The 27,647-nt window shown below is 42.8% G+C and overlaps 1 protein-coding gene across 1 annotated transcript in view; it reads right to left on the bottom strand.

The window, feature by feature from the left end:
- PTER (phosphotriesterase related) overlaps positions 1–27,647 on the bottom strand; it is a 72,561-nt gene that overhangs the window by 23,015 nt on the left and 21,899 nt on the right. The window contains exons 2-3 of the mRNA XM_081102142.1: positions 10,085–10,555; positions 6,862–7,127 (exon numbers count right to left, since the gene is read on the bottom strand). Of these exons, the coding sequence (XP_080958268.1) occupies positions 6,862–7,127; positions 10,085–10,516 (698 nt within the window). The 5' untranslated portion in view covers positions 10,517–10,555. The remainder of the gene's footprint in view (positions 1–6,861; positions 7,128–10,084; positions 10,556–27,647) is intronic.

Genomic DNA, 27,647 nt, shown 5'->3' with positions numbered 1-27,647 from the left:
AAGAAGGAAATACTTACCATTTGCAACAGCATGGATGGACCTGGAGAGCATTATGCTAAGTGAAATAAGCCAGTCGGAGAAAGATAAGTCTCACATGATCTCACTCATTTGTGGAATATAATGAACAACATAAACTGATGAACAAAAAACAGATACAAAGACAGAGAAGCATTGGTCAGACTGTCAAACCCCAGAGGGAAGGTAGGGAGGGTGGGGGTAAAGGTGAGAGATCAACCAAAGGACTTGTATGCATGCATATAAACCTAACCAATGGACACAGACACCAGGGAGCTAAGGGTATGAGTCGGGGGGGGGGGGTGAGGGAGCAATGGGGGGATAAGGACACATCCTATCTAATAATAGAGAAACGTGGTAATTAACCGTAACTTCGCTACCCTTCCCACTGGCTAATCAGCAAGATATGCAAATTAACTGCCAACCAAGATGGCAGCTGAAGCGAACAGGAGGCTTGCTTGCTCCAGTGAAGGAGGAAGCCAAGGTTCCCCGCCTGCCGCTGCTGGGCTCTGAGCTTGCACTCTAAGAAATAATGTTGCAAATATAGAAGCTAAACAAATTCCATGCTTTCAGCCAGCCAGCGGAGCTGGAGTGGCAACAGTGTTTCAATTATAGAAGCCAAACAAACCAGATACCTGCTTTCAGCAGCTGAGGTCTCAGAGCTGGAGCTGAGCCTCAGAGCTAAAGCCGGCTCTCAGCTCCAGTGACAGCCATAGAAGGTAAATAAATCCCAGAATAAGAAAAAAAGGAGAGGTTGGGAGCTTCAGTCACCTGAAAACGGCCCTCAGCCCCTCACCCAGACTGGCCAGGCACCGCAGTGTGGACCCCCACCATGAAGGGGGTGTGACCAGCTGGAAACAGCCATCATCCCCTCATCCAGGCTGGCCAGGCACCCCAGTGGGGACCCCCACTCTGAAGAGGGTGTGACCCGCTGCAAACAGCCATCATCCCCTCATCCAGGCTGGCCAGGCACCCCAGTGGGGACCCCCACCTTGAAGGGGGTGTGACCAGCTGAAAACAGCCATCATCCCCTCACCCAGGCTGGCCAGGCACCCAAGCGGGACCCCCAACCTGATCCGGGACACCATTCAGGGCAAACCAGCCGGCCCACACCCATGCACCAGGCCTCTATCCTATATAGTAAATGGGTAATATGCAAACTGACCCTAACAGCAGAAGGACTGGGAATGACTGGGCACTATGACACACACTGACCATGAGGGGGCAGATGCTCAATGCAGGAGCTGCCCTCTGATGGTCAGGGCGCTCTCACATGGGAGGAGCTCTGCTCAGCCACAAGCCAGGCTGATGGCTGCCAGTACAGCGGTGGTGTTGGGAGCCTCTCCCGTCTCCTCAGCAGCGCTAAGGATGTCCGACTGCAGTTTAGGCCTGCTCCCCGCTGGAAAGTGGACATCCCCCGAGGGCTGCCAGGCTGCCAAAGGGATATCTGATTGCCATCTTAGGCCCAATCCCCAGGGGAGCGGGCCTAAGCCAGCAGGTGGTCATCCCCTGAGGGGTCCCAGACTGCGAGAGGGCACAGGCTGGGCTGAGGGAACCCTCCCTCCCCACCGAGTGCACAAATTTTTGTGCACCGGGCCTCTAGTCCTATATAATAAAAGGCTAATATACAAATAGACTAAATGGCGGCAGAACAACCGAAACAACTGAAACAACCGAACAACTGAACAACCGTTCACTATGACATGTGCTGACCACCAAGGGCTGTGTGTGGAACATGGCAGGAGTCGGCAACAGCGGGATGGTGGAGCAGGTGAGCAGGGGTGCCAGACCAAGGCGGGGTGCCGGTCACTGTCATCAGGGTGAGCCTCTGATGGTTACAGAAAATCTTTGCTCCCGTGTGCTGCGGTCTCACCCAGTGCTTGCATCTGCTGCTGGTGCCGGCCTCAATCACTCTGGGAGCGGCGGCAGTGGCATGAGCGGGGCTGCTGGCAGACAGGGGACCATGGGGACCGGGGCCATGGCAGTAGGGGCTGGGCAGTGGTGCGAAGGGGAGGCTGAGACCTGCCCCTGTGCCTACCACATTTCCTTTCAAGGTGCATGAATTTGTATGTAATACTTTAATCAATAAAGAAAAAAAAGAAAGAAAAAATGTAATTGGTAAATAGTTAGTACCCAAATACCTTCTAGTCATGTTGCTTTACCCAGCTTTCCTGGGTAATGAAAGAACTATGCTGAGATAAAAATACCTACAGCTACTCTCGCACATTAAGGACAGAACTTCCTTCGCACATTAAGGATGAATCCCAAAAAGACTCTCTGGGGGGTCTCCCTTGCTCACATATAGCCTGTTAGACCAGGGACAGAAGCAGTGCTGTGATTCCGTGCCACCTGGAAATGTGGCTCAGGTTTTAACAGGTAGTAGAATTATAATAAATGACTAAAAGGCATAAAGTCTTTGTGGATGAAAAGCCCAAACAGGAATAGAAATGCTGGTGTTATTTTCCAATAAATGTTGACTTTGGGTGGCTGTGACTGTCAAGGGCAGCCCCCTCTGAGTTTCCCTGGGTTACATTCACAGCCATCCACGGGCACTTCCAGAGGCCCATATTTCTTAAGGAGAACAGATGGCTAGGGGAGGGCCTGGACACAGAAGCAGATTTATCTTGTCAGGCTGTTATCTCCAGGTAAATGACCTTAAGCAGGTCACAAATGGTCACATGACAACCATGTGGTTCAGAGGTGTCCTAAGGTGATGGCCATTCATTAACTCTTCCCTCTCAAGGTCCCAAATGCTCCTTTTGGCCAGGCATACAGCAGTCTGTTGTTGCTGCTGTTGGTGTGTGTGTGTGTGTGTGTGTGTGTGTGTGTAAGTGTGTGTGCATGTATTTTAAGGTGAAATGCCTTATGCATGAATGCTAGTGAAGATCTATATATTTTCAAAAACATTTAATTGCTTCAATGCAATGTGGCCATCCTGGAATATTTTATTGCATATTTTTAAATGACAAAAATCCTACCTGAAGGGGATAAATGAACGGTCTTATAAACAGTCAAAGCTGAGCGTCCCACTGGAAAGCCCAGTGTGCTAAAGGGGCCGCGGGGCTAGCCAGCGCCTGGACTTGTTACGTCACAATCACAGCAGCCTGTGGGTTCAGAACCTTCTCCTTTATGCCTGAGAAACACGGTGGGAGAAACAGAGTGATTTTCTGGGTGTGTTGTGTTTTTGTTTCTTTTTCTCCCTGGAGGCCTTGTTTTCAGGATGCGTTTCTTTTTGTGTGCTGTCTGTGCATTTTGTTGCATGCAATACATGCCCTTTTGTGATTTGTCCCCATTATACACGCCCTTGCCCTTTCAGTGAAGATCAGATTGTGTGTGCCGCCCAGCAGACCCCAGAGAGTCTGTGAAAGGCTGACCTAGTCAGGCCTCAGCCTGGCCACGGTCTTGCTGGGAACAGTCACATCAAAGAGCTAAAGGTGCCTGCATCTGCCTCCCTGATTATTTTTTTCTGTTACTTTATTCAATTTGTTTTTCCAAATGCGCTACTTTTTCTAAAGCTATTTCCCCTGGTTGCCTCTCCTCTGAAATGTTCGTCCTTCTATATATATATGTATTTGCCAGGCACTGGAACTTGAAAATTCCCTAATATAGACCCAGAAGGGGTGGCTGTTCTAGAAATGGCCTCAGGATTTTCTAGGATGCTCAGAGTTTGTCTGATTTCAGATCAATTTCTCCATCCCATCCTGAGCCATTCTAGAGGGAGGCACTGAAATGGCAGCCAGTGAGAATCAGATAATGTAACTTTGTTGTTTAAAAGAAAATACATATAAATGTGCATATACATATATGTATATGTATATGTATATATGTTCTTTGATTTAATGAACAAGGAGTATACAGATATAATGTTTTTATATTGATTTTATGAGCCAACGGGAAGTAAGAACTACGGGCTGTAAAAACCAGTGTGGACTGGGGCTCAGTGACACAGAGCAGCTGTAGGTATATGGTTTGATTCTATGAGCAAGGAAGTTCTACTATGCTAGGAGTTAAGATTGTTTCATAATTTCCAATGAAACCTTATTTTCTATTAGTGTCAAGCATAATTTTCTAACTTACCTATAAGTCTATCTATAAACAGCGCTAGCAAGCTTCTTCCATAATAATCACTGGGAAGCAGTTTCAGGCAGTCTGGCAGACTAAACATTCACAGAAAACCTTCCAGGATAGTACAAGTAAAATACTGCATACAATGAAAGGGAGGAAAAACATATTTTTAAATGCTTGGTTCAGATGGTGGGAAAATAAAGGACGTGCTTGGGGTGCAGAAACAAGGGAGCAGGAAAAATGAGCAGTAAGGGGAAACCCAAAACTATCACCATCCTGGGGGATCCTAATGGGCCCATGATACAGAGCCAGGGCCAGTGGGGGCAGGAGAGCCTCAGCCAGCACATACAGGCAGCATTCCTCTCATCCAAAAGCAACACCCATGTGGATGGACTAGTTAAAAACTGGCCCCCAGAGGGAGTCTTTGGAGAGTATGTCATTTTAACCTTGTCTTCTGGTGAAAGGGAGGCAGGTTGAAAAAAAGTCTCCTCTGAGAATCCATAACCACAAGCCTGCACTCACTGAATTTAGGGGCCAGAATCCATAACACCTATGTTCTAAACCCTTCAAATCAAAAGTTTAGTTTCAAAAGTCACAAAAAGACAAGTACTGTATTATTCTACTGTATAAGGTACCTAGAGCAGTCAAATTCATAAAGAGAGACAGGTGGTTGCCATGGGTCTGGGGTAGAGGGAATGGGGAATTGTTGTTTAATGAGTATAGAGTTTCAGTTTGCAAGATAAAAAATAATTCTGGAGATTGGTTGCATAAAAATGTGAATGTACTTAACACAACTGAACTTCATGCTTCAAAATGTTTAAGATGGTGCCTGGCTGGTGTGGCTCAGTGGTTGAGCGTTGCCCCATGCATGGAGAGGTCATGGGTTCCATTTCTGGTCAGGGCACATGCCTGGGGTGAGGGCTCTATTCCCAGCCAAGGGCATGCCAGAGGCAGTGGATCCATGTTGATGTTCCTCTCTCATCGAGGTTTCTATCTCTCCCTTTCCCTATCTCTCTCTCTAAAATCAATAAAAACATATTTTAAAATGTTTAAGATGCTAAACTTTATGTTATACACATTTTACCACAAGTTATACAATTTTTTAAAAATTTAGTTTAAAGTTTGACCCAGTAATCTCATTTCTAGGAATATCTCCCAAGAAACCAGAAACACCAATCAGAAAGGACATATGCACCCCTATGTTCATAGCAGCACAATTTACCATAGCTAAGATTTGGAAACAGCCTAAGTGCCCATCAGCAGATGAGTGGATTAAAAAACAGTGGTACATCTACACAATGGAATAGTACACTGCTGTAAAAAAGAAAGAACTCTAACCATTTGCAACAGCATGGGTGGACCTGGAGAGCACTATGCTAAGTGAAATAAGTCAATCAAAGAAAGATAATTATCACATGATCTCACTCATTTGTGGAATATAGTGAACAACATAAACTGATGAACAAAAATAGATCCAGAGACAGAGAAGCATTGAGCAGACCATCAAACTTCAGAGGGAAGGTGGGGAGGGGGAGGTAATAGATCAACCAAAGGACTTGTATGCCTGCATATAAGCATAACCAATGGACACAGATACTAGGGAGGTGAGGGCATATGCTGGGGGGTAGGGGTGGCTGGGGAGAGGTCAATGGAGGAAAAAGAAGGCATATGTAATACTATATGTAATACTTTAAACAATAAAGCATTAAAAAATAAATAAAGTATACTAGGTTAGAAGTACCCCCTAACTACCTATAAGAAACAAACAAAACAAAACAAAATATAGGGGGCACTACTCAACCCAAGACTCATAATAATTTTCAAGGAATCTAAAGACCACAAAACATTTTTTAAATTCAAGGAAATAACCTCATATGAACAAGAGCCAGAAGAATTAACAAACTAAAAAGTTAGAGTAAAAAAGAAAATAGAAATTAGATTTATTAATTATAAGGTAAACATTGTATGCACAATATTTTTTAACACTTGAGTTGAAAACATGTTGAAGGGGAAAACATGTGTCAAAATTAACCACACAGATTTGAAAAGAAATAAAGAGAAACTATAGTTCTTAGTATTATACTAGTAAAGCAAATTGATAGTCTAAGCAACAGATCACTTTCAATGGAGAGAGAAGTAGAAATAGGAAGATAGAATTGAAGAAATTACAGTGCAAAGATGAAAATAAATGGAAATATGGAGAAGATATTGAGACATGGAGGACAGGTAATTAGATCCTACATATATCAACTTGGAATTTATGATGTAAATATAAAGAAAATATGGATGAAGCAATATGTGAAAATACAAGGGCTTAGGTTTTCCAGAAATAATGAAAAACACATCCTCATACCCAAGATGTACCCAATTTAGAAGTAACTGTAATGTATTAATACACTTATACAGTGTTAATTCCTTAATCAATTCAATCTAAAGGCTAATGTGTAGCCTTTGCAACACTGTTAGGCTTATTCACAAGATTAACTCCAGACAACATCTGCTCATATAGTCAGCTACTTTGCTGTCCCCTACACATCTAATCATCCATAATCATCTGGAGGTTTGAACTAATCCTATATAATAAAGAGCTAATATGCTAATTATACTGTCTGGACGACCTTCCAGACAAAGCTGGGACTGTGGGGGCTGGCCAGGGCTGGGAGGGGCTTTGAGGGCTAGCACAGGCTTCGAGGGCTGGCCGAGGCAGCCAGGGCTGTGAGGGCCGAACCCCTTGCACGAATTTCGTGCATTGGTCCTCTAGTTTGTACATAATTTGCTTACCTATCAAGATGCGACATAACTGTTTTGGAGATGTCCATACCTACTTCTTGTAATATTCGGATAATCTGAAAGGGTGCACTTGGGTTCTTTCCAGGATGAATGATAACAGGACAGCCAAGCTGAGCCTGGGCATGAGCAGTTGCGTGAAGTACCTTCCTCTCGCTCTCAGTCAGAGGCCAGGAGCAACCAATTTCTCCAATAACACCACACTTGATGCTGGTGCCATCCGCTCCGTGGAGAATTTCATTAATGAGGACATCAGTAAGCTAAGGAAGGGTGGGAAAGAAAATACCTTATAGACTGTGAAACTTCTCAACAGAGTATTGCCACAGTGTGTTAATGAACTTATTCATTTAGTTATTCATTCTACAAAAATGTATTCATCATTCATTCCATTAGTATTGGTTAAGGAGAGAGGCATTTTGCTGGCCATATCTCAAATTCAGCAAGTAATTCTAAATCAAAGATTCAGTAATATCTTATTGTGATTATTTAGCAAGAAACATATAGCTTTAGGAACTATTGGGGGAAAAATATGACTTAATGAAAGTATATTCAGATGGAAAAAAAAATCTATAATTTAACCAGAGAAGCATCTATATATATAAAGAGCCAGGGTCCGTAATGACTGCAGGCTCAACCAAACACTGGAAGTCAGTGCTGGCTCAGCGACCCAGCACTGACTGCCAAGGGGGCTGTGGATCAGGCCCAGACAGAGGCCTGCAGAGAGAGAGGCTGGGTCTAATCCGCAGCCTCCATCGCAGCTGTTGATTAGCCGTTGCCTCTCTCTTTTTCTCCCGGCTTCTCCAGTAGCCCCGCCTCTGTTTCTCTTGGGCCTCCTCGGGGGCTGCTGATCAGCCCCGCCTGTTTGATAAGGTCTAGAGATAGGCCCAGAGACTCTGACTGGCATAGAAACCGACCACTCAGAACCAAATCTGGGTGAAGTGCCAGGAGCCAATGGCTGCCTAGAAGGCGGAGCTTTTGATGCTAACTGGCATAGAAACCTACCAATCAGAACCTAATCTGGGACTGCTTTGGCAGTATAGTGCATATGGCTGGCTATCAGTCCAGATATAGGGATTATGTGTTTTTGTCTGCTAAGAGCATCTCCTCCTGCTGAAAAAGGCTCCCCCCCCCCATTTAAGCAATCCTATCCTAAATAATCTATCTATACTAATAAAAGGGTAATATGCTAATTAGACTGGGTTGACCAGTCATCTTCCGGACATCCGACTTGAACAAAACCATCTTGGTGGGGGCTGAGGCAGAGGCCATTAGGGGCAATCAGGTCGGCAGGGGAGGGCCTTGGGGGCAAGATTAGGCCAACAGGGAGGGCCGTTGGGGGCAGGATCAGGCCAGCAGGGGAGGGCACTTGGGGGCGAGATTAGGCAGGCAGGGGAGGGCAGTTGGGGGCATTTGGGCCAGCAGGGAAGCAGTTAGGCATCGATAAGGCTGGCAGGGGAATGGTTAGGGGGTGATCAGGCTGGCGGGCAGAAGCAGTTAGGGGCAATCAGGCAGGCGAGCATTTGGGAACCAGCAGTGCCAGATTGTGAGAGGGATGTCCCACAGGGATAGGGCCTAAACCGGCAGTCAGACATCCCCTGAGGGGTCCCAGATTGGAGAGGGTGCAGGCTGGGCTGAGGAACACCCTCCTCCCCCGCACGAATTTCATGCACCGGGCCTCTAGTTTAGACATAAAAAGACTACTCTTGGATCTACATCAACTGTATCAAGTAATTTTTTAATTCCCCCTTATTTATGCATTCTTTTACCATAAAAAATTCACAGCACACAATACTGATATTGCATTTTTTTTGTCAGATCTACAGTTACTGCTGAGAGTAGTTGGAAGACTGTTTATTGTTGACATCATGATAGACTTCAAATAATGTAAATATATATAAAGGGAAAGGCTTGATTGGAAAGTAATGCAGATAAAGATTTGAAAAACAAAGTATTTTAAAGATTAACTGAGGCTTTGTAAAAACTGCAACTGACATGCTAAGCCTGTCAAGCAGGCAATGAAAGATAGATAAATATATACATATATGTATAAACACCTACATGGATGTCTAGAAAGAGAGCACATACACATGCCCCAGGTTTTGCTGATTATTTGTTCTTTTAGACCCTGAAAGATTTAGTTTCTTACACTCATTCTTGCTTAAGAGCTTATGACAACAAGGGAATGGATTTTCTTCTACCCCTCCTGTTTTATAAAAGGAGAAGGAAACATATTCCCAAATGTGCCAAGTCTCTGCCTGCCAAGTTTCACCCTACAGCGAATTTTTATGGCTGGTTATTATAAAACCCAGCAACAAAATTGAGGTTGCATAACCGAAGCTTATCATGAAAAACTGAGGTTTACAAACAGACCGGGATGCCACTACTGAGGTACACGGATCTAAGTATTAACACGTTGGGTTTTGCAGTGACCAGTGCATTAAGATCTCCTTCCTCAATGCTTTTTTGCCGGAGACCAATTCCAGCATGTCATAATTTCAAGAGTTTCATCAAAAGGTTGATGAGACTTGGGGACTCAACAGGGTTGAGTCACACATGTAGTCACCTGTTGGGAATGGCTGAAGACATTTCCCCAAACCTGAATAGGATACATTAAACTGATTGTTGGCTGCCAGACAGCTAAAAGGCATCTTAATCTACATGTTATTGCCTCCTACTGGCCAAATACCTGAACAGCCATAGACTAATTCCCCCATTCTGACAATGGACTCTGTACTAAACCCTGACCCTTTGAAGTGTATATCTCTGCCTTGCCTCAGGACAAATTGTGTTAATAAAAAGCATGGAGTCCTGGGGACAGGGCGAACCTAAGACCTTAGGCTTAAGATCTTAGATCTTAGCTCTTTTAGCTAAGCTCCTCTGACCCCCAATGCCTTTCAAAATTATATCTCATCTCCGGACTCTTTATTAGTCTCTGGATTCCTATTAAATCTACGCACAGCCTTCTCCAGATTCCTGAACCCTTCTTGATGCTGGGACAAGAACCCCAGCACTTTTTCTTTATGGAATGAAATGTTTCTCATTTGGGTCTCAATTGGAAGATGTCCTTGCTATCTAGCAAATTTCTGTAGAATGCTCAGCTACCTGTGAGCCAATGACATTTCCAAATGTAGATGACATGTGGAGATAATGCAACATCTGAATTCTGGCTATTCGGAATGTCTATGCAAATATCGTCAAAGAACTTAGGGCTTCCTACCTGCTCCACAGACATGGCTCTGGTCTCTGAAGAGTGAGTTGCATCCACATAAAACCCAGCGCCTGCTACGATGTGGACACCAGTCTCCTCTGCGAGCCACTTCAAAGTCTGCACGTCCCGGCAAATCCCTGTGGTCGTGTTCTCCACCATGGCCCCTCCACCACTGGCTTTAAAATACAACAATTCTTCTTTGATGGCTTCTGTCTCCTGATTCAACTGAAGATTCTCTTTATGGGAATAAGGGTTTTTCCGAATCCAAAACAAATTTTTCATCATAATAGGTTCCTTAGAGATAGCTTCGTGAGGTGGAGGAGGTGGGTAGTAACAGCAGTCAAAGGTCATTGTCAAATGCTCATGGGTCAGGGTGCGGCCCAGTTTGCTTGGCTCCAGTAGTCCCAAAACAGTTTGGACTTTGCCACTTAAAGAAGACATTTCTGAGGATACCTGGAGATGCTCTAAAAGGAGTATTTTCTGGAAAAAAGTAAACTATAGTTAGAAAATTTAACACATACATAAATTCTTTCCATAGGGGACGGAGGCTGTGAATGTATAACCCGTGTTAAGAAAGAAATCAGTGAAACTAGAAATACGATCTCACTTATCATCCTGCCGCAGTCCGGGTCTGTCCCGGTAAATTGCGGGAGCTCACTGCAGCGCTCAGTGACACGCATGGTGGTAAATGTCCCGACCACCTCCACTGGGACTCCTCTGCCTGATTAAATCCCAGCCTCATCTACTGTAAATATTTCTTGATATTCAATTCATATTTTTCTTTTGCTTAATTTTATCTCATTAGTCATAGCTATGCTTCCCTGGATAATGCAACAATAATCTCCATTTTAAAAACCTTTATAATCAATAACATATCAAAACCAGCCATCATGCATCAGAACTGTTTCATTTGTCATTTTCCAGCTAAATTAAATATACTGGGGCTACTGGTGATTCCATTATTCATTTACTGTCCAAAGGAACAAACTTTTGTGGAAGGTCCACCATGTGCCAGAAATTGAAGTTAGAAAGAGGAAAAAGACAAAATATCTGACCTTGATGATTTCACAGATTATTCCCCAAAAGACAACTCAGGGAGGAGGAGGGGGACACCTAGGTTTAACAATGGAAAAACAAACAAACCTCTTCACTCTTGATGTTTTATTTTATCTATGGCACATAGAAACACACTTTGAAAATAAAGCTAAAAATCCTAGTCATAATGAAAGCACCTATGATTTATTGAAACTGAAATCTGCTCTCTCTAGAAAGAGTAAGTACCTCTTCATTTATCCTGTATTTACTTTAGTTTGTAACACAAGTTAAGTTTTCACCGTTTCTATCAGTAACAGCAAGAACCCCAACTGCAGCACTTCCATTTGAAAGCACCTTTCTGAAACAAAGGGATTTTACTCGGAAAGAAGCAGGGGCTACTGAAAGTGGTGGCCAAGAGCAAACCCAGTGTTCCCTCCACACACAGCACCAACCAGACACAACAGAGGACAGTGAAAAAACTGACTAGGAACTGCGGGAAAGTGCCTTTGGAAGCTCTCAAATTGTTCTTTTAGAAGACATTCTGAAATCACTTTTCCCCACATCCTTCTGAGGACCTTCTCTGACTTTCTGAGCATCATTTTTCTCATCTGTGAATCAGAATAACAATGCACATTTCATAGGCTTTCATAAGAATTAAATTAGGTACCATAGACAGAAAGACATGCAAAAGCGCATAGCACACATTGGATAAATAGTAGCTTTGTTTTGCTAGTTCAAAGAACAATTATGTGTGTCTAGGTTATTTCTTTTCAGAGGAAGTGGTTGATGAGAGAGGCGATAATTTGGGGGAGCAATGGGTACAGGACAAATTTGTAATGGGCATAGTGCATACATAAGGCAAGGTGAAAACAAGTCAGGGTTGGAGAAAAGGGAGTACTGAGATAAAGTCCAATTACATCAAGCCACTGCAATGATCTGAAACCCAGGTGTTTGATACATATTGGCCCACAATGTGTAAATGATTGATTGAGACCATTTAACAGAGAACTTCAGAGGTTGGGGCTAGCATGGACATTTGTTTTTGGTTGATAATGGTCTTCAGCAAGACACGCTCCCAATATCTAAATAATTTACATGGTGATGAAACAGGAATTTTAGGGGAACATAGGCAGGTTTAGAGACTTTTTAGAATAGGGGTCCATGCAAAAAAAACCAAAACATAGGGCTATAGACAGGGAGAAGGTACATCTCCATAACACAAGGAAGCCAGAGGCGGTTACATTTCCATAAGACAAGGGAGCAGCAACAGGTATATTTCCATAAGACAAGGGAACTGGAAGTAGCCAAAAAGGTCTATATTTACAAAATAAAGAAGAAGGAAGAAAGCCCAGAAGGAATAAGAGGGCAATGAGGGAGGAGAGCCTCAGGAGTTACTATAGTAACCAATTCAAAAGGGAATATTGACCAATCAGAAGGGATATCAGGGCACAGGAACTTTATAAACCATGGAAACTCAGTGGGACCCATTCCCTCTCCCTACTTGGGAGTCTGTACTCTTCTTTAATAAATTTCCACCTTTGCTATGCTACCTTCTGTCTGTGGATTCATTCTTCGACTCCAGCGGACAAAGAATCTGGGTTCCAGTCCAAAAATTCCCTATCAGTGATCAGGATGAAAGAGGATGGTATCTGTTTAGAGAACTGCTAAGTAGCTGCCAGTCACTTCACAGGGCATAGTTTTCATTGATGATGTCGAGGAACTCTCTGTTCAATACTGCCTCTTCCCTGTTACTGAGAGCAAAGTCTGCATAGCTAGTTCCTTCAGTAGGTGAAACCACAGCACAATTAATAATCAACTCACTCTTCTGTGAGAGTTCATTTGCTCTTTCCTTCCTTTTGGCTGATGTTCTTGCACATGTGCTCCTAGCGGGTCACTGGGGGGCTGAAACTTGAAAAAATTGATCATACACCATCACTTTTCCTAGAAGAGTACCAACCTGCATATTCAATTGATAGAAATTTGAAAGAGCAAGGTTGGTAAGTTTTAAGCTCACAAGCTGTGAGTCTTTGTGGAAAAAACACACAAAAAAACACACCTTCAGAAAGGTCATCTCTTCTGGGAATTTCCTGCAAACGCTCTCGGCAGGATGAGCTGTTGCTGTATGATAAGACACAATGTGTACAGAACAAGCCGTAGCCACCAGGCTCTAAGCTGGACTGTGTCTTTTAGTCGGATAAGATAGAACTCACGGCCACTGCGCAGCGAGGGAGCTGTCTTCCCACCACAGCCAGCCTGGGAGTGGCGCGCTTCTCAGTGCACAGGCCAGGCTGTTAGCGGCCTGCCTCCTTAGAGATGAGAGCTCAAGGACAAGGAGGGCAGCTCTGGGCAAGGAGAGCTGCAGAACACAACTGCGCAGACAGGAGTGAATCCCACCCCCCAACCCCCACAAAGAAAGCAGGCTTCGGCCATTCTGTGGAAAATCCATGGGAAGCTGCTTTGTTCAGTATTAGCGCACACAGAGGGTAGTGGGACAAGGGACAACTGGAGCTATAAACACGTTTGTCACAGTTTTGTTGTACTTCCAATGTGAAATCTGAGCAGAGAGAGAGACGGAGGATCGGCTGTAATTATTCTCACAGCCTAGTTAAAGGGGGACAGCCTTGTAATTCTAGGGAGTGTAGACTTGTTATGGGTGGGGCGCTCTCTGTGTCCCCACCTGTTGCCAGTGGAAGGGGCTTCTTGTGATGTCACAAGTAATTTTCTAAGACTCGCATGGGAGAATGAATATTTATTTTCATGGAATTAAACCCCTGCATTTCTAAGGCCCCCCTCCCTCTGTCCTAGCATGGAAGAAGTCCAGCTATGTCTTCAGCAGAGCTAGGATTAAAGTTACTGCCCTGAGTCTCCATTCAAAATAGCACATTCCAGTCCAGCATGTGGCTAGATCAGCCTGTATTCCCAGTTGCAGTCCCTTGCGGGTGGGGTCTGCATGGGGCTTCGAGGGCCACATGGCTATGGAGGGAGCATAGCTGAGTGCAAGAAAGCAGGAGCAAAGCCAGAGGAACAACAGAGAGAGAACTCCTTTGTCTGGGGATTATGTATTCCCCAATTTTTGTGGGCTTGCATTCGCTTCACTCTTCTAGCCAATGATCTTTATTCCCAGGTTAGACTAACAGGCAATCACCTTCCCTACATCACTGGACTTCACTGCTCACACACCCACTTCCCCCTTTGTTCTAATCCTTCCCACAGTGATTTGCAGGGAATGGACTGCCGGTTCCCTGGGGAGTGTAAAGTTGCAGCTTCCTGGTGAAGCTGCCCAGATGACCATGGTTATAATGTCAGCCTCCCTTTGCTCCTTCCTACTATAAATACATAGCTAATTACAACAGTAAAAGAATAAAAAAAACATAGACCATTAAAAAAAAAAAGAGCAAAAAAGAAGAGAATCAGAAAACAGCACTGAACTGAAAACCAGAGGCAATATGTAGGCTTTGTCTTTTTAAAAATACGTGCATGAATGAACTTTTATAAACTATGGAAATTTGCCAAGTTGTTGGAGATTTGTTGGTGGGTGGATAGTCTGGAGGCGACTTAGTTTCACTGAGATTTCATCCTGGTAATTATGCTTACAATTTTTATTTCTACTTGGGTCAAATATCCATGTCAATTACATTTCACATTTCAGAGGGTAGGACTTCCTCAATATCTTTCATATGAATGAGTGGAATTCATGGACATCTGCTCTTATCCCGCCCCTGCCTCTGCTGCATCCAGTCCCAGACCTGGTTAAAGGACCCTGCTTTACAGTTTTAAATGCGATGGTCAAATTGACAAGTTGATGTTTGGTGAATTGGTTTTGCTGCCAGACTAACGGGGTCCAGTTACCTGAGTGAATCAAAGCCCAGTAAGACATGAACAGGAGGCTGCAGCAGAGAAAGCCAGGGTTTGTTTTAGGAAGTGGCCCACAGGTGGAGGAGACTCAGCTGAGCTCATACTCAGGACCTGGCTCCCCAATGGCTTCCAGGGAACAGGTTACACAGAGGAAAATCATTAGTCATGGTGGCCAGGGAGTCAGGGTCACAATCAGCGTGGTGGTCTCTACTGATTGGGTGGCCCTAGGATCAGTGCATCTGGCGCTGTGGTCAGCCATGGCATTATTTGTCTGGTTTCACAGCTTTTCTGGGCCTGAAGCTGAAACCAACTGAGGACTAGAAGTTATCCCTACTTTGACCAAAACTCTGTCTCTGAGGCCAACAGACTTGAGATTTTGAATGCTGATCAGAACCTCATTGTCCTGAGGGCTTAATGCTTTAGGCAGTGGTCCTGCAAGAGAGAAGGCAGGTGAGCCAGGGTGCTGGATGGGACCAGTTTGAACAAAAGGAAAGGAAGGAGCAAACATCATTTCTATACTAATAAAGAGCTAATATGCTAATCGTCAATACACCTTAATGGGTAACAACCAGATCATTAGCATATTAGCTGGGGTGGAAGTGGGGAGGTGCTCGGAGGAGTGAGACCATCCCCTGCCGGGAAGGGCAGGGGTGAGAGCGCATAGCGCCCCCTCACCAGTCCTTCGCCACCCATCGCTGGCACTCTGAGTGCCCAGCAGCCCACTTGCCAGGGGAAGGAGCATAGCGCAGCAGGCGGGAGGCTTCCACTCTCTCCTCCGGTGCCATGACTGGGCGGAGCTGCTGTGTTGCTCTGGAGATGGGGTGGAAGTGGGGAGGCGCCCAGAGAAGGTGGGACCAGCCCTAAGCAACTCAAGGGACTGAGGGCGGGCTTGAAGTAGCCAGAGACTGCCAGAGGGTTCTGGGGGCTGGGCCCGGAGCACTAGAACTCTACGTGGAGAGGTTCAGGTGTCAAGGCAGGGTGCGCTGGGCTCCTAGTTAAAGAAATAAAGGTTCTATGTGGTTACAATTTTCACTGCCCTAACAACTGTGCAATCCTGAATCCCCATAATAAATCCCTCAATCCATTTCACTTATCCTTGCTTTCCTTCCCTGGTCAAACCCTAACTGATTTTTAAAAATGGAAGGCATTCCAGAGTTTTATGCAGGAGAAGGCATGAAATGAATAATCTGGCAGCCGTGTAGAGAACGGGCGGAAGGGGGCTCAGTGGGTGTTGCTAGGCTGTGGAATGAATTAGGTGGTGGCTTGGTCTGAGATGACATCAGTGCAGATGGTGAGAAAGCAGAAGCAGGAAGAGCTACAGCCGATGGAAGTTTCTAACTAGACTTGCTGGTGCTACAAAAGTTCTCCCAGATAAATGGACTCTTATGAAAAAGTGCAGGCTGGTGCAAATCTGTGGGCACTTCTGGTTTTTGTTTGTTTGTTTGTTTGTTTTTTATGGGTTACATCACACAGAGTGGCTACTCTATGAACATCGCACTTAAAGCTGACATTTGATTTATAACCAAAATATTTTTAAAACCACACAATATTTTTTAAAGCTTTTTTGAGTACATGATGTGCAGGTTCAACGTGACATATCTTCTCTCAAACAGAATTGGTCTGGTGGTTGAACAATGGTGACACAAGGATTTCTTCCTCACATACATCACCACACGGCCACTTGCCCAGGTATTTATGGCAAATGGCTCTACTGCATGGAGATCTATAACTTTTCATATTAAACATTGTCAAAAAATCAATAACCATGCCTGAATAAAGAGAAATAAATCCAACCGCTTTAGTACAGAGAACAATGATGGGACCCAGCAAGTTCCTCAAACAAAACAAAGCCACTGATGGATACAAATGAGCAGCTTGTGTCTTGTATTCAGAGGAAAGGAGTGGGTTCATTCCCAAGCTTTTCTTTTTCCCTTTTTTTTTTTTCCTATTTGACTAAGGAAGTAGAAGAGGAAACCTAGGCATATTTCCAAATTCCAGATAACAAACATGAAGATGGTGGCAGAGATATACCCAGGAAGTGACACTCCTGGACAAGGGCATTCAGAGGAGCCCTGCCCTGCACTCCTTGATGTGAACAGTCAGTGGCGATTCCTAAATCCAGAAATCCCATCGAGCTACTCAACAGAAGGCATCAGTCTTGTGGCTTAATTGACTCTTTAGTCAAAAGCATGTCAACTGGCCAGCCCTGTGAGTCACACACACTTTGACTTTGGTAAAAGTACTATAGTCACGTGACACATAACAACGTTTCGGTCAACAATGGACTACATATTCCACAAGGTTATAATGGAGGTGAACCATTCCTATTGCCTAGTGATGGCATAGCTATCCTAACATAGTAGCACACATTATTCACGTGTTTGTGGTGATATTATTGTAAACAAGCCCACCACACTGCCAGTTGTATAAAAGTACAGCACATACAATTATCTTTAGTACATAACACTTGATAATGACAATAAATGACTATGCTTCTGGTTTATGTATTTGCCATCCTCTACTTTTAACCATTAGTTTAGAGTCTACTATTTCTACTTATCCAAAAAAAGTTTGCTATGACACAACACGTTGTGATAGCTGGCAGCAGCCTCATATATCTTGTGTGTACCGTGTTTCCTGATTGCATCATTTTCTCTTGTGCTTGATTTTATTTCAAAATGTTTTGTACAGTAACATACTATACAGGCTTGTAGGCTAGGAGCAATAGCTTGACCATAGGCCTGGGTGTGTAGCAGGCTATACCATCTAGGTTTCTGTAAGTGCACTCGATAATGTCCCCATGAAAAAAATCACCTAGCGACACATTTCTCAGAATGTATCTTTGTCGTTAAGCTGTGACTGTACTGGCTTCTTGAATTTGTTATCTGTTTAGTCAACAAACTGAAAGTGTCTTCTCCTTAATAAAAGAAATGGTGTGAGGGAGGAGGAGGGGAGGAAGAAGAGTGGACAAAGGGAGCACTGCTCACTGCCTATGACAGTAACGCCCCGAGCTGGGAGGAGAGCAGCGCTGCCAGAGCCCTGCCTGCAGAGCTGACCTTTACGTCCGTCTCCGTTTAGAAAACAGCACATCGCAGCCTTCCTCATTCTCAGAGGGTTCCACACTCAGTGCTGTGAGAACGTTTCATGTAAATTTCTTGATTTGGCTACTCACATAGGATCCTGGGGGTGAAACATCACACCAAGTGATTCAATACAACAGTTACAACTTCTTCTCCGTGAAGAACGCTTCACATGAGAAGTTAGTCTTCAGCTTTTTATAGAAGAAGTTTTCTCTTCCATGGGTTCCTAGCTATGGGCTGTCTCCTATTTTGAGCAAACTGCACAGCTGGTCCTTAACTCTATTTAGCAATTAAATGCTTAAAATTTGTGTTTTAATTCCTGGCAAATCACAAATTACTGTTTTAAACACATAAATTATCTGTATTCCTCACACAATTTCATTTGAAAGGCTATTCTTAATGTGGCTTTGTGTAGTTGAAAGAACAGTAGATTCGGAGTCAGAGCTCTTGGCTCTCCCGCTAAATAGCTGTGTGACTTTGGCAAGTTACTTAACCACTCTGAGCCTGATTTCCCATTTTGTGAAATGAAGGGATTAGACCAGATGACCTCCATACTTCTGTGAAATCCTTTAGCCTGAAAGGGATAGTATTGACTTTCTATAGATCATTTACTATCAAGGAAGGCTGTGCTTTAAGTAATTTTTAAAAATGTTTATTTTACATACATGTGCCTACGTACATATCCATGTAATGAGAGAGAATGAGTGAATTTTATTCATTAACTATCAGTCGCATTCATTAATTATCAGTGAAGGCTGCACTTTAAGAATGTTTTTTAAATGTATATTTTATATGCATGTGGATGCATACATACATGTACATGGAGAGATAGACACTGAGACAGAGAGATTATATGAGTGAACTTAAGTTTTAGATCCTTGTAACTTTATAAGGAAACTCTAAGAGGGATAGGTAACCCTGAACTTGGAGTCCTGACTCCAAAGTTTCCTAGCTGTGTGACTGTAGAAAACTTAAAAGCTTAGGATGAATTAGTTTTCTTTTTTGAAAACTAGAGTAATATCTACTGCATGAGATTTGGAATGAAGAGCAAATAAGATTATATGTAAAACCATAACCTAAATTATAAATGTTCAGAATTACTACACTCCAAACTCTGAATTATTTCCCCAATATTTGCTGAGTATTCTTAGGCAAATGAACCTAAACTTGTTCTTAAAAAGCACTACCAATAAAGAGAGTGAAGTTTCTTAATCAAACGGAGGTTCTAATTTTGCTTATAAATGAAGGCCTTCACTGAAGGCCTGTGATTGTTAAAAGCAGATTGACTATTGAGATTGACATCAGAGCTCATTAGGCTTTTGTACATGACCCACCGAAGTGATTGAAGCTATGGGAGGTCCTCAGTATCCATGATAATTGATGCTGGAAATGCCTGTTTAAATGGATGCACTTAATACAGTGTGTTAGCTGGTCTCCATGGATGGCTTTCAGTGAACCCTACCTTCCAATATTCAAATCCTCATGCAGCTCCCTTCCACACTGAACCTGAGCTGGCCTGCGACTCGCTTCAGCCAAAAGAATGTGGCAGGAGTGATGCTCTATGTCAGTTTGGGACACAAATCTTTGGAAGTAGTTTTTGCTTTTGTTCTTTGGGGAACCTTGAGCTGCAATGTAGGAAGTCTAGCTACCCTCCCAGATGGAAAAGGAGAGACTCCGAAATGACACTGGGGGGGGCGGGGAGGGGGGGGAGAAAGAGAGAGAGAGAGAGGGGGGGGCGCTCCCAGTCACCCCCCAGGGTCCCCACTGAGCTCAGCCTGTGGCCGGCTCTGTGAAGGTATCAGAAAAGTGAATGAATTATCTTGAACATTCTAACCCAGCCAACATTTCACATGACTGCAGGCTCAGTTGCAGCCAACCCAGCAGAGTCTGGCTAACCCACAGAATTATGGGAGACAAGAATAAAATAGTTATTGTTTGAAACTAGTGTTTTGGGGATGGTCTGTTACATAGTAAGAGACAAACATTAAATAATTAGTCACATTTTAAGGACTTGATTAAGATTTCAAATTAGAAAAATAAGATAAATATAATAAAAAATAAGTCATAATTATAAATATGTCCTGATTGTGAGAACAAAAAATTAATTAAATGTTGGATTTCGGGGGGGGGGGGGGGCAAAATTATAAGATATGACATCCTTCACTTGGCTTTTAAATCTCAGTTTTGAAAAATGTTATTGAAAAATATTTCTGAAGACTTTATTGTGTGTGTGTGGTTTTTTTTTTTTTGGTTTTTTGTTTGTTTGTTTGTTTGTTTGTTTTTCTATCAAGGTCCTCTATTAATTAGTTGTCAAGCAACTTATTCTCTTTGGAGGCACATATCCTGATACTTTCCATGCCAGTGTCTCTCTCTTCCTGTCACATCCTCATGGGGCTTTCTATGTGTTTCTGCATTTCTCAGATATCACTTCCATCAACTTCATGACAAACTGCATCTTTTTGAAAAGTCTTCAATTTTACTTTGCAACCTGTTTGCATTATATTACTTCATATTTATGAATATCTACAGTATTTGGCCAGAGCTGAAGAAAAGAATGCTGAGATGCTAAGCAGGAACAGAAATTAGCATTTAGGAAATAGGAATGCTTGCATGGGAACCCACTTTTGAGTGGTCAGTTTATTGGCGCATAGGTTTGTTTTATCTAAGCAGCCTGTTAACTGGGGCTGGGGGACACCCACGTTGAAGATATCATATAACGAGGTTTAACAGTGTATCACAGCACATGCCATACAGGACCTAACTGATCTATCAAGGGATTTTTCTCTGACTATGTGGTGAGTGTGTGTGTGAAAGAGAGAGAGAGAGAGAGAGAGAGAGAGAGAGAGAGAGAGAGAGAGAGAGAGAGGAATCGGGGTCTCTCTTTTATCTCCTGTGCTTATATAGTACCTAGTATTTGATTTGCATCTGTAAAACTGAACTAAATGAATAGAGAGGAAGTATAGTTGATCCCTGAACAATGTGGGGGTGCAGACTCCCAGAGAGTTTAAAATCCACATATAACTTTTGATTCCCCAAAAACTTAATTACAGTTCTCCCATTGGTCCATGAACCCCAGATACCAAAATTCTCAATGCTCAAGTCCCTCATATAAAATGATAGAGAACAACATGGTATACAGTCAGCCCTCTGACCCTTGGATTCAACCGACCATGAATAAAATCAGTATTTTGGATCCACAGCAGGGAACACAAGGATGCAAACTGTGGGTACAGAGGGCCAACTGTATATTTATTGAAAACAAATCCGAGGATAAGTGTATCCACACATGTCAAACCTGTGTTGCTCAAGAGTCAACTATAATTAGGTTATGCCTTAATTAAGAATGAGTAAAAGCCAAACGTTTTGTTCTAAAATAAATAAGCAAAATTTACTATAAATCTGAAATTCCAATAAGATTAAAAATTTTCTATTTTTTTTGTTGCTGAAGTTTGCAAGTGAAATGAGCACATAACATGTAGAACCAGATTCCATTTCCCATTGGATTAAACTATCCTGCAAATAATTACTTTTATTTATTTATTTATTTATTTATTTATTTATTTATTTATTTATTTTTACATTGATGTGTTTGTTTTATAAAAATATTTTTTTATTGATTTCAGAGAGGAAGGAATAGGGAGCGAGATATAGAAACACCCATGATGAGAGAAGAATCATGGATCGGCTGCCTCCTGCACATCCCCTACTGAGGATCGAGCCCACAATCCGGGCATATGCCCTTGACAGGAATCGAACCTGGGACCCTTCAGTTCGAATGCCGACGCTCTATCCACTGAGCCAAACTGGGTAGGGCACTTTTTATTTTATATCCAAAGAGATATCACAGTCTAGTTGAAATTACATGTTCTTAGTAATATCAATGAAGGGAGCAGTGGCTTCATACATAACATTCTCATGCCTACAAACTGAAGCATGATGCATTTTTAAAAGTAATTTTCAGAAGATACAATACAATGTAATACTATCCAAATGCCCCCAAATTAAATAACTAAGATATTTATTTGGAATTACTGCTATCAAATAAAACCCAAACATGAGGGATTGTGATGCATGATTTCAGTTTTGTGCAACTGTGCTAAGTAATAACATTTAAAATGTATAACATATTTAAGGTTACACTTTCAACACAGAAACCATCAACTAACCATTTGTAATTTTTCATGAATACAGATCTAGCTTCACACTTCAGGAAAAAGCTGTCCATTTAAATGGCAACTTAGTCCTAAAAGCTAACAGACGTGATCACTGTGGGTATCCAACAGAAAGCGTCACTTGGGAGACACTTAAAACTGATACAATATTGCCAATTATAGTTTTAAAAAAACCCAGCTGGTCCATTGATTGGTTTGTGAAAGATAAGCAAGACCATAGAGTGTGGTGATATGATGGTCCTTCTACGCACAGTACTGGCAAAAAATGCAAATTTGCCCAACTTTTCTGAAAAGCAGTTTAACAATATGCATCTAAAGTCCATTAATGTTACTGTGCCACTGGGAATCTGTCTCAAGGAAACATTTAGAGACATGTAAAAATTATTTATGCACAAAGATTCATTATGGCATTACTTAGAATAGAGACCAAAATATTCTATAATATGGGACGGTTTATATAAATGATGGAACATTATGCTAACACTCAAGTTATAGTCTCAAAGACTACCTAATGACATAGGAAACTGCCCTTATTATAACATGTGAAAAATCAAATACAACACTACTTAAAGCATTATAAATTTAATGGGAGTGTATGCATCTACATATATGTAGAGCTTCAGTAGAAACACTAAACTGTTACTTGCATCTTTGGGTGGTAGAAGGACAAAATAAGTACTTTTTTTTCTGCATTACAATTTAATGTATTTTCCAGTTTTTAATGTTTATCTATTTAATCTATTAGTAAAAGGGGATAAAATGGGAAAAGATAAATGTTACCAATGTAAATCTATCTGATGCTTATACTAAGGTCACATCTACATATATAAAAAGCCAGGGTTTGTAACATCCAAAACGACCAACGGACAACCAAACACCAGGGTAGGGAGCTGAGGAAGCGGGAGCTGTGGGCCCAGATGACCAAAGGACCCGTCCAGCTCGCATGGCGTGGCGGGGTGGGGCTGCAGAGGCCGAGGAGCCTCGCGGGGCGGGGGCTGTGCGCGTGGAGGTTCACGGGACAGGGGCCACGGAGGTGGAGGACTGACTCTGGCCCTGATTGCAGCTAGGCCCAGGGAACCCGCATGGTTTAATCATGTGCCGGGCCTCTGGTGTAAAATAACAGAATACGGATTGTGACTCCTCCAACTAAAATACACAGGCAGGTGAGAGCTATTTTAAATTCTTCTTTATTATCACAGAATTGCTAATTTGCCAGTCATGCCCAAGATTTTACATTGTTTGTATACAAATATTTCTGATTAAATTGCATGCCTTTCCAGTGGCTGTGGTTCACTTGGATTAAATCCAAACTGTTTGACGGAGTCCTTCATGGACTGCTTTAGACTCCAGTGGAGATCCTGGAGCCCAGGGAGGATTCTGGCAAAGGTTGAGTAGCCAGAGTAGTTTTTATCACAGTCAAGCCACACAAGGATCAAGATCCCCCTGTTGAACACAGTCCGGTGTGGGGTAGGCAGGCAGATGGGGATTGACAAGAAGATGTTTCATAGGAAAGTGTCAGAAATTATAAAGTACTAGAGGCTCGATGCACAAACTTTCTGCAAGAATAGGCCTTGCTTCCCCTGGCTGCCGGCACCAGCTTCCCTCTGGCACCCAGGACCCAGGCTTCATCCGGACGGACTTCTGGTCTAATTAGCATATTATGCTTTTATTATTATAGATGAGTCATCATTTATTCATAAGTGAAAAAAGAGGGACCCCCCAAAAAAATTTCATGTAAAGATAAACCATATCAGGACAAAACATAAAAAGAATCTTTTTTAAAGAAGGGTTAACAATCTTTGACAGGTTAGCAGAAAACAATAAAATAAATAAAATAAAAAGTTATCATAGATTCAATAAATATTCATTGAGCCCAGTACCAGGCAGATAGAGCCTAAGGAAGATGCAAAGATAAATAAGAGAGAACTCCCATGCTCATTTCAAGGGTAGGAATCAACAACAATGCCTTTTATTCATTTACTAAGTACCATTTACTGAGTTCATACTCTGTATCAAATGCTACAAAAGCACTTTATCTTTCTTATCTGCTGGGTTGATATTATATGAGGAAATGGAGGCCAAGAAAAGGGAAGAAACTTGTCTAGAGTCACAGAGGTGGAGAGCTGCAATTTGAACCTGGGTCTGCTCAGGGAATGCCAAATATTGATTATGATTAGCACTTCATAGAGAGTTCTGTTGGGGTCAGACAGTTTAGCCTATGATTATGACAATCGAATCACACTGATTGGATAATTACTTCATGCCAAACACAGCACTTGGCAATGTCCATGTCCTCAGGTAGAATTTAGATGTCTGCATTCTCTACTTCCGTTCTATCACTACCTCACCCAATTGCCCATGTGACAAAAGAACCCAAATTTCATCAAAGACTCCTGCCTCACTCACAAGTACTTGATTTCTAAGTGGCCTAAATCCCACCATTTTCGCAGCTCTTTAATTCATCGTTTCCTCTTCCCCCTCATGACCCAGCGGTTCTCAACCTGTGGGTCGAGATCCCTTTGGGGGTCAAACGACCCTTTCACAGGGGTCGCCTAAGGCCATCGGAAAATCGCATATATAATTACATATTGTTTTTGTGATTAATCACTACGATTTAATTATGTTCAATTTGTAACAATGAAATTGGGGGTCACCACAACATGAGGAACTATATTAAAGGGTCGCGGCATTAGGAAGGTTGAGAACCACTGTTAGCCACTGCGTTGGTTGGAACAACCACCTCTCACAGGGATCACAGTAAGAGCTTCTAGACTTGCCCTGAGCCTTTCTGATGTGCTTTGACCACGCCTACTGAGGACTCTAAAACCCAGAGCTGGATGTGTCTCTTCTGTGGCCCTGCCAACACTGAGAAGTAAATCTGAGCCTGGAACTGGGTGTGCCCTCGGGGCCCACTCTGGGCTCTGGCGTATTGAACTGCTTGCCTGTCCTTCTCTGGACTCAACATGTCTGCACTGGTCTCATGTCTTTGAATGTGTTTTTGCCTCTTTTATTCTGAGTTTTACCAACCCAACCCACTCCGCTCTGCCTCTCCACCCCTTTCCTCTGCTGGCTGACTTCTCCTGGACCTGTGGGTGGGGCTTTGACACCATTTCTAATTAGAATCTTTTCCTGGTGCTCGTCCTTATTGTTCCAGCAATCTGGGTAAGATGCTGACTCTAGGTTCTTGCCCAGCACTCCAACTTTAGCCTTGAAACTCACCTCTTATGCTAATGTCTCTGCACCAGATCTGAAGGTCCTTGAGGGCAGATCCTGTCTCCTCCCTCAGTCCTCAGCCCCTACAGTGCCCGACACTTAATCAGTGCTTAACTAATATGCATATGCTTGCTTGTTTTAATCCAGCCTATTCTACAAAGGAGTTGAGGGAACTGGCACTACAGATACACACAGTGAAGAAAACAAATATTAAAGCAGGAGCAAGGAAATGATAAATGGAAGTAGAATCAGGACCAGAAAAGAAGAGGTTAGCAGTTGTTAGCAAAGGGCTAACAATTGTCCTGGAATATTTATTCAATGTATTTCTACCGATACATAATTCTGAAATCATGGTACACCTCTTTTATGGCATATCACATTATGTCCCAAAGTCAACACAGCTGAAAACTATTAAAAACCATGGACCAGGTTTTCCCAAAAGTTTGGGGCTATGGATTTGAAGCCATGTTTGTTTTTACAACTGTCCTGTATCTTTGCATTCCCAGCACTCAGATGATAATGAAAATGCCATCTTAGGTCATTCTTCTGTACCCAATACAACGCCACATAGGAATACACATGATTTTTAATTTTTTTTACTTTCCCTTAAGTAAGAGTAAGACACCTGAGCGTATAAAAACAGCAGCAACAGGGCGTGACTGTTTTCAAGAACATGTCCTGTCTGAATTGGCAGAAGCCAATTATAAATCAGAAAACTAAAAATACAATACGTAAGAAAATTACTGCAGGTGATTCTTTTATAGAGTAATTATGAATGATGGCTCTTAGGTTAACTTTTTGAATGTGGAGACCATCCACATAAGTTTCTTTTTAAGGCAGTTTCGTTTTTAAACCATCTCCTTGAATTGCAGAAAGCATTTCAGTCTCATGGATAACTATACTAGTATAGCTAACAAATACTTCCCACAAAAACATCTCAGGTTCCTTATTTGGAAGACCACACTGTAGAGCAAGCATGTCAAACTCAAAGGCTAACACAGGCCCAATAAACAAGGTTTAAGCTTATGTGGGCCTCAAAACAACAACAACAACAACAAACAAAACAAAAACAACTTCAATTTTCATAGAAACGTAGGTTTATTTCGATAGAGACATGCTGAATACAAAGGGCTGAAATAAATGAGTAATCGTTAATTAGTATTTGTTGTTGGCCGCATGCAGCCCTTGGGCCGCAAGTCTGACATGCTTGCTGTAGACGGAAAAGTCTTGACTTTCACTACCTTCTTAACTAATTCAGGTGAAAAGAATCAGTGCTCCGTACATGCTTTGAATGGTCAGGCCTAGACCTGCCCTGTTCAGTGTAAGGAAGGGTGATCACAGACAAAAGGCTGAGACCTCTTCCAGCCTGGTTCTAGCCCTTCTTGTCTTGTTCTAGTGACTTCCGAGTATGACTGCTGCCTACCTGGCTGAGAAATGCCACCCAGGCTTGATGAAAAGGAGAGCCGCATGTGCATGTAACTACCTCTTGCTCTGATGACCACTTTAATTCTGTTCCACACACGGGGAAATAGGTGCCAACTCTGAGCTATGTTAGCAATCGGCAAGGAAGCACATGGCCAAGAGGTGTCTGTGAAACGAAGGAACCGTTTCCCTTCTGCCACCCTCAGTTCCACACTCATGAACCATGCTTCCAGCCAAAAGCAAGCTGATGTTTTCACGAGCATCATGGCCTATGATTCTCCTTGAAAGCTGTTTTGATTATAGATTTGGGAGGATAGCCCTCAGATTTCACATGAATATGTTTCAATTCAACATGGCAAATGTTTGCTGAGGATCTATTAGGTCCACAGAAAGATACTATGGGAAACAAAGATGCAAAAGAACATCTTGCCATAGCAAAGAGAACAGCCCCCATCACAGTGCTTGGCACAGGGCGAGCATTCAGTGCAGGACTGATATTTGTTATATGTTAGCGGGACGCCCGTGATATAAAGCAGAGTGCAGTAAATGTTAGAAAAGAGGCATAAAGCATGTGCTCTGGGGAACTGCATCTGGCCAGCATGCACCGATACTGGGGCGACTGGGAAGGCTCCCTAGAGGAGATGGGCTTTAGGCGCGGCCACAGCAAGTTAAGAGGATTTTTACAAGGAGGCATTCTGGTGGCGTGAACAGTGAAGGGCATGTTTCAGATTTTGTAAGCAATCTGTAGAAGCACAGGTTGCTCTGTACATCTCTAGTGGAAAATCCTGACGCATG

This window comes from Myotis nattereri (assembly GCF_964212035.1).
Source record: "Myotis nattereri genome assembly, chromosome: 1".
In the NCBI taxonomy this organism is placed as follows: Eukaryota; Metazoa; Chordata; class Mammalia; order Chiroptera; family Vespertilionidae; genus Myotis; species Myotis nattereri.
This window is presented reverse-complemented; position numbering and strand designations above follow the sequence as displayed.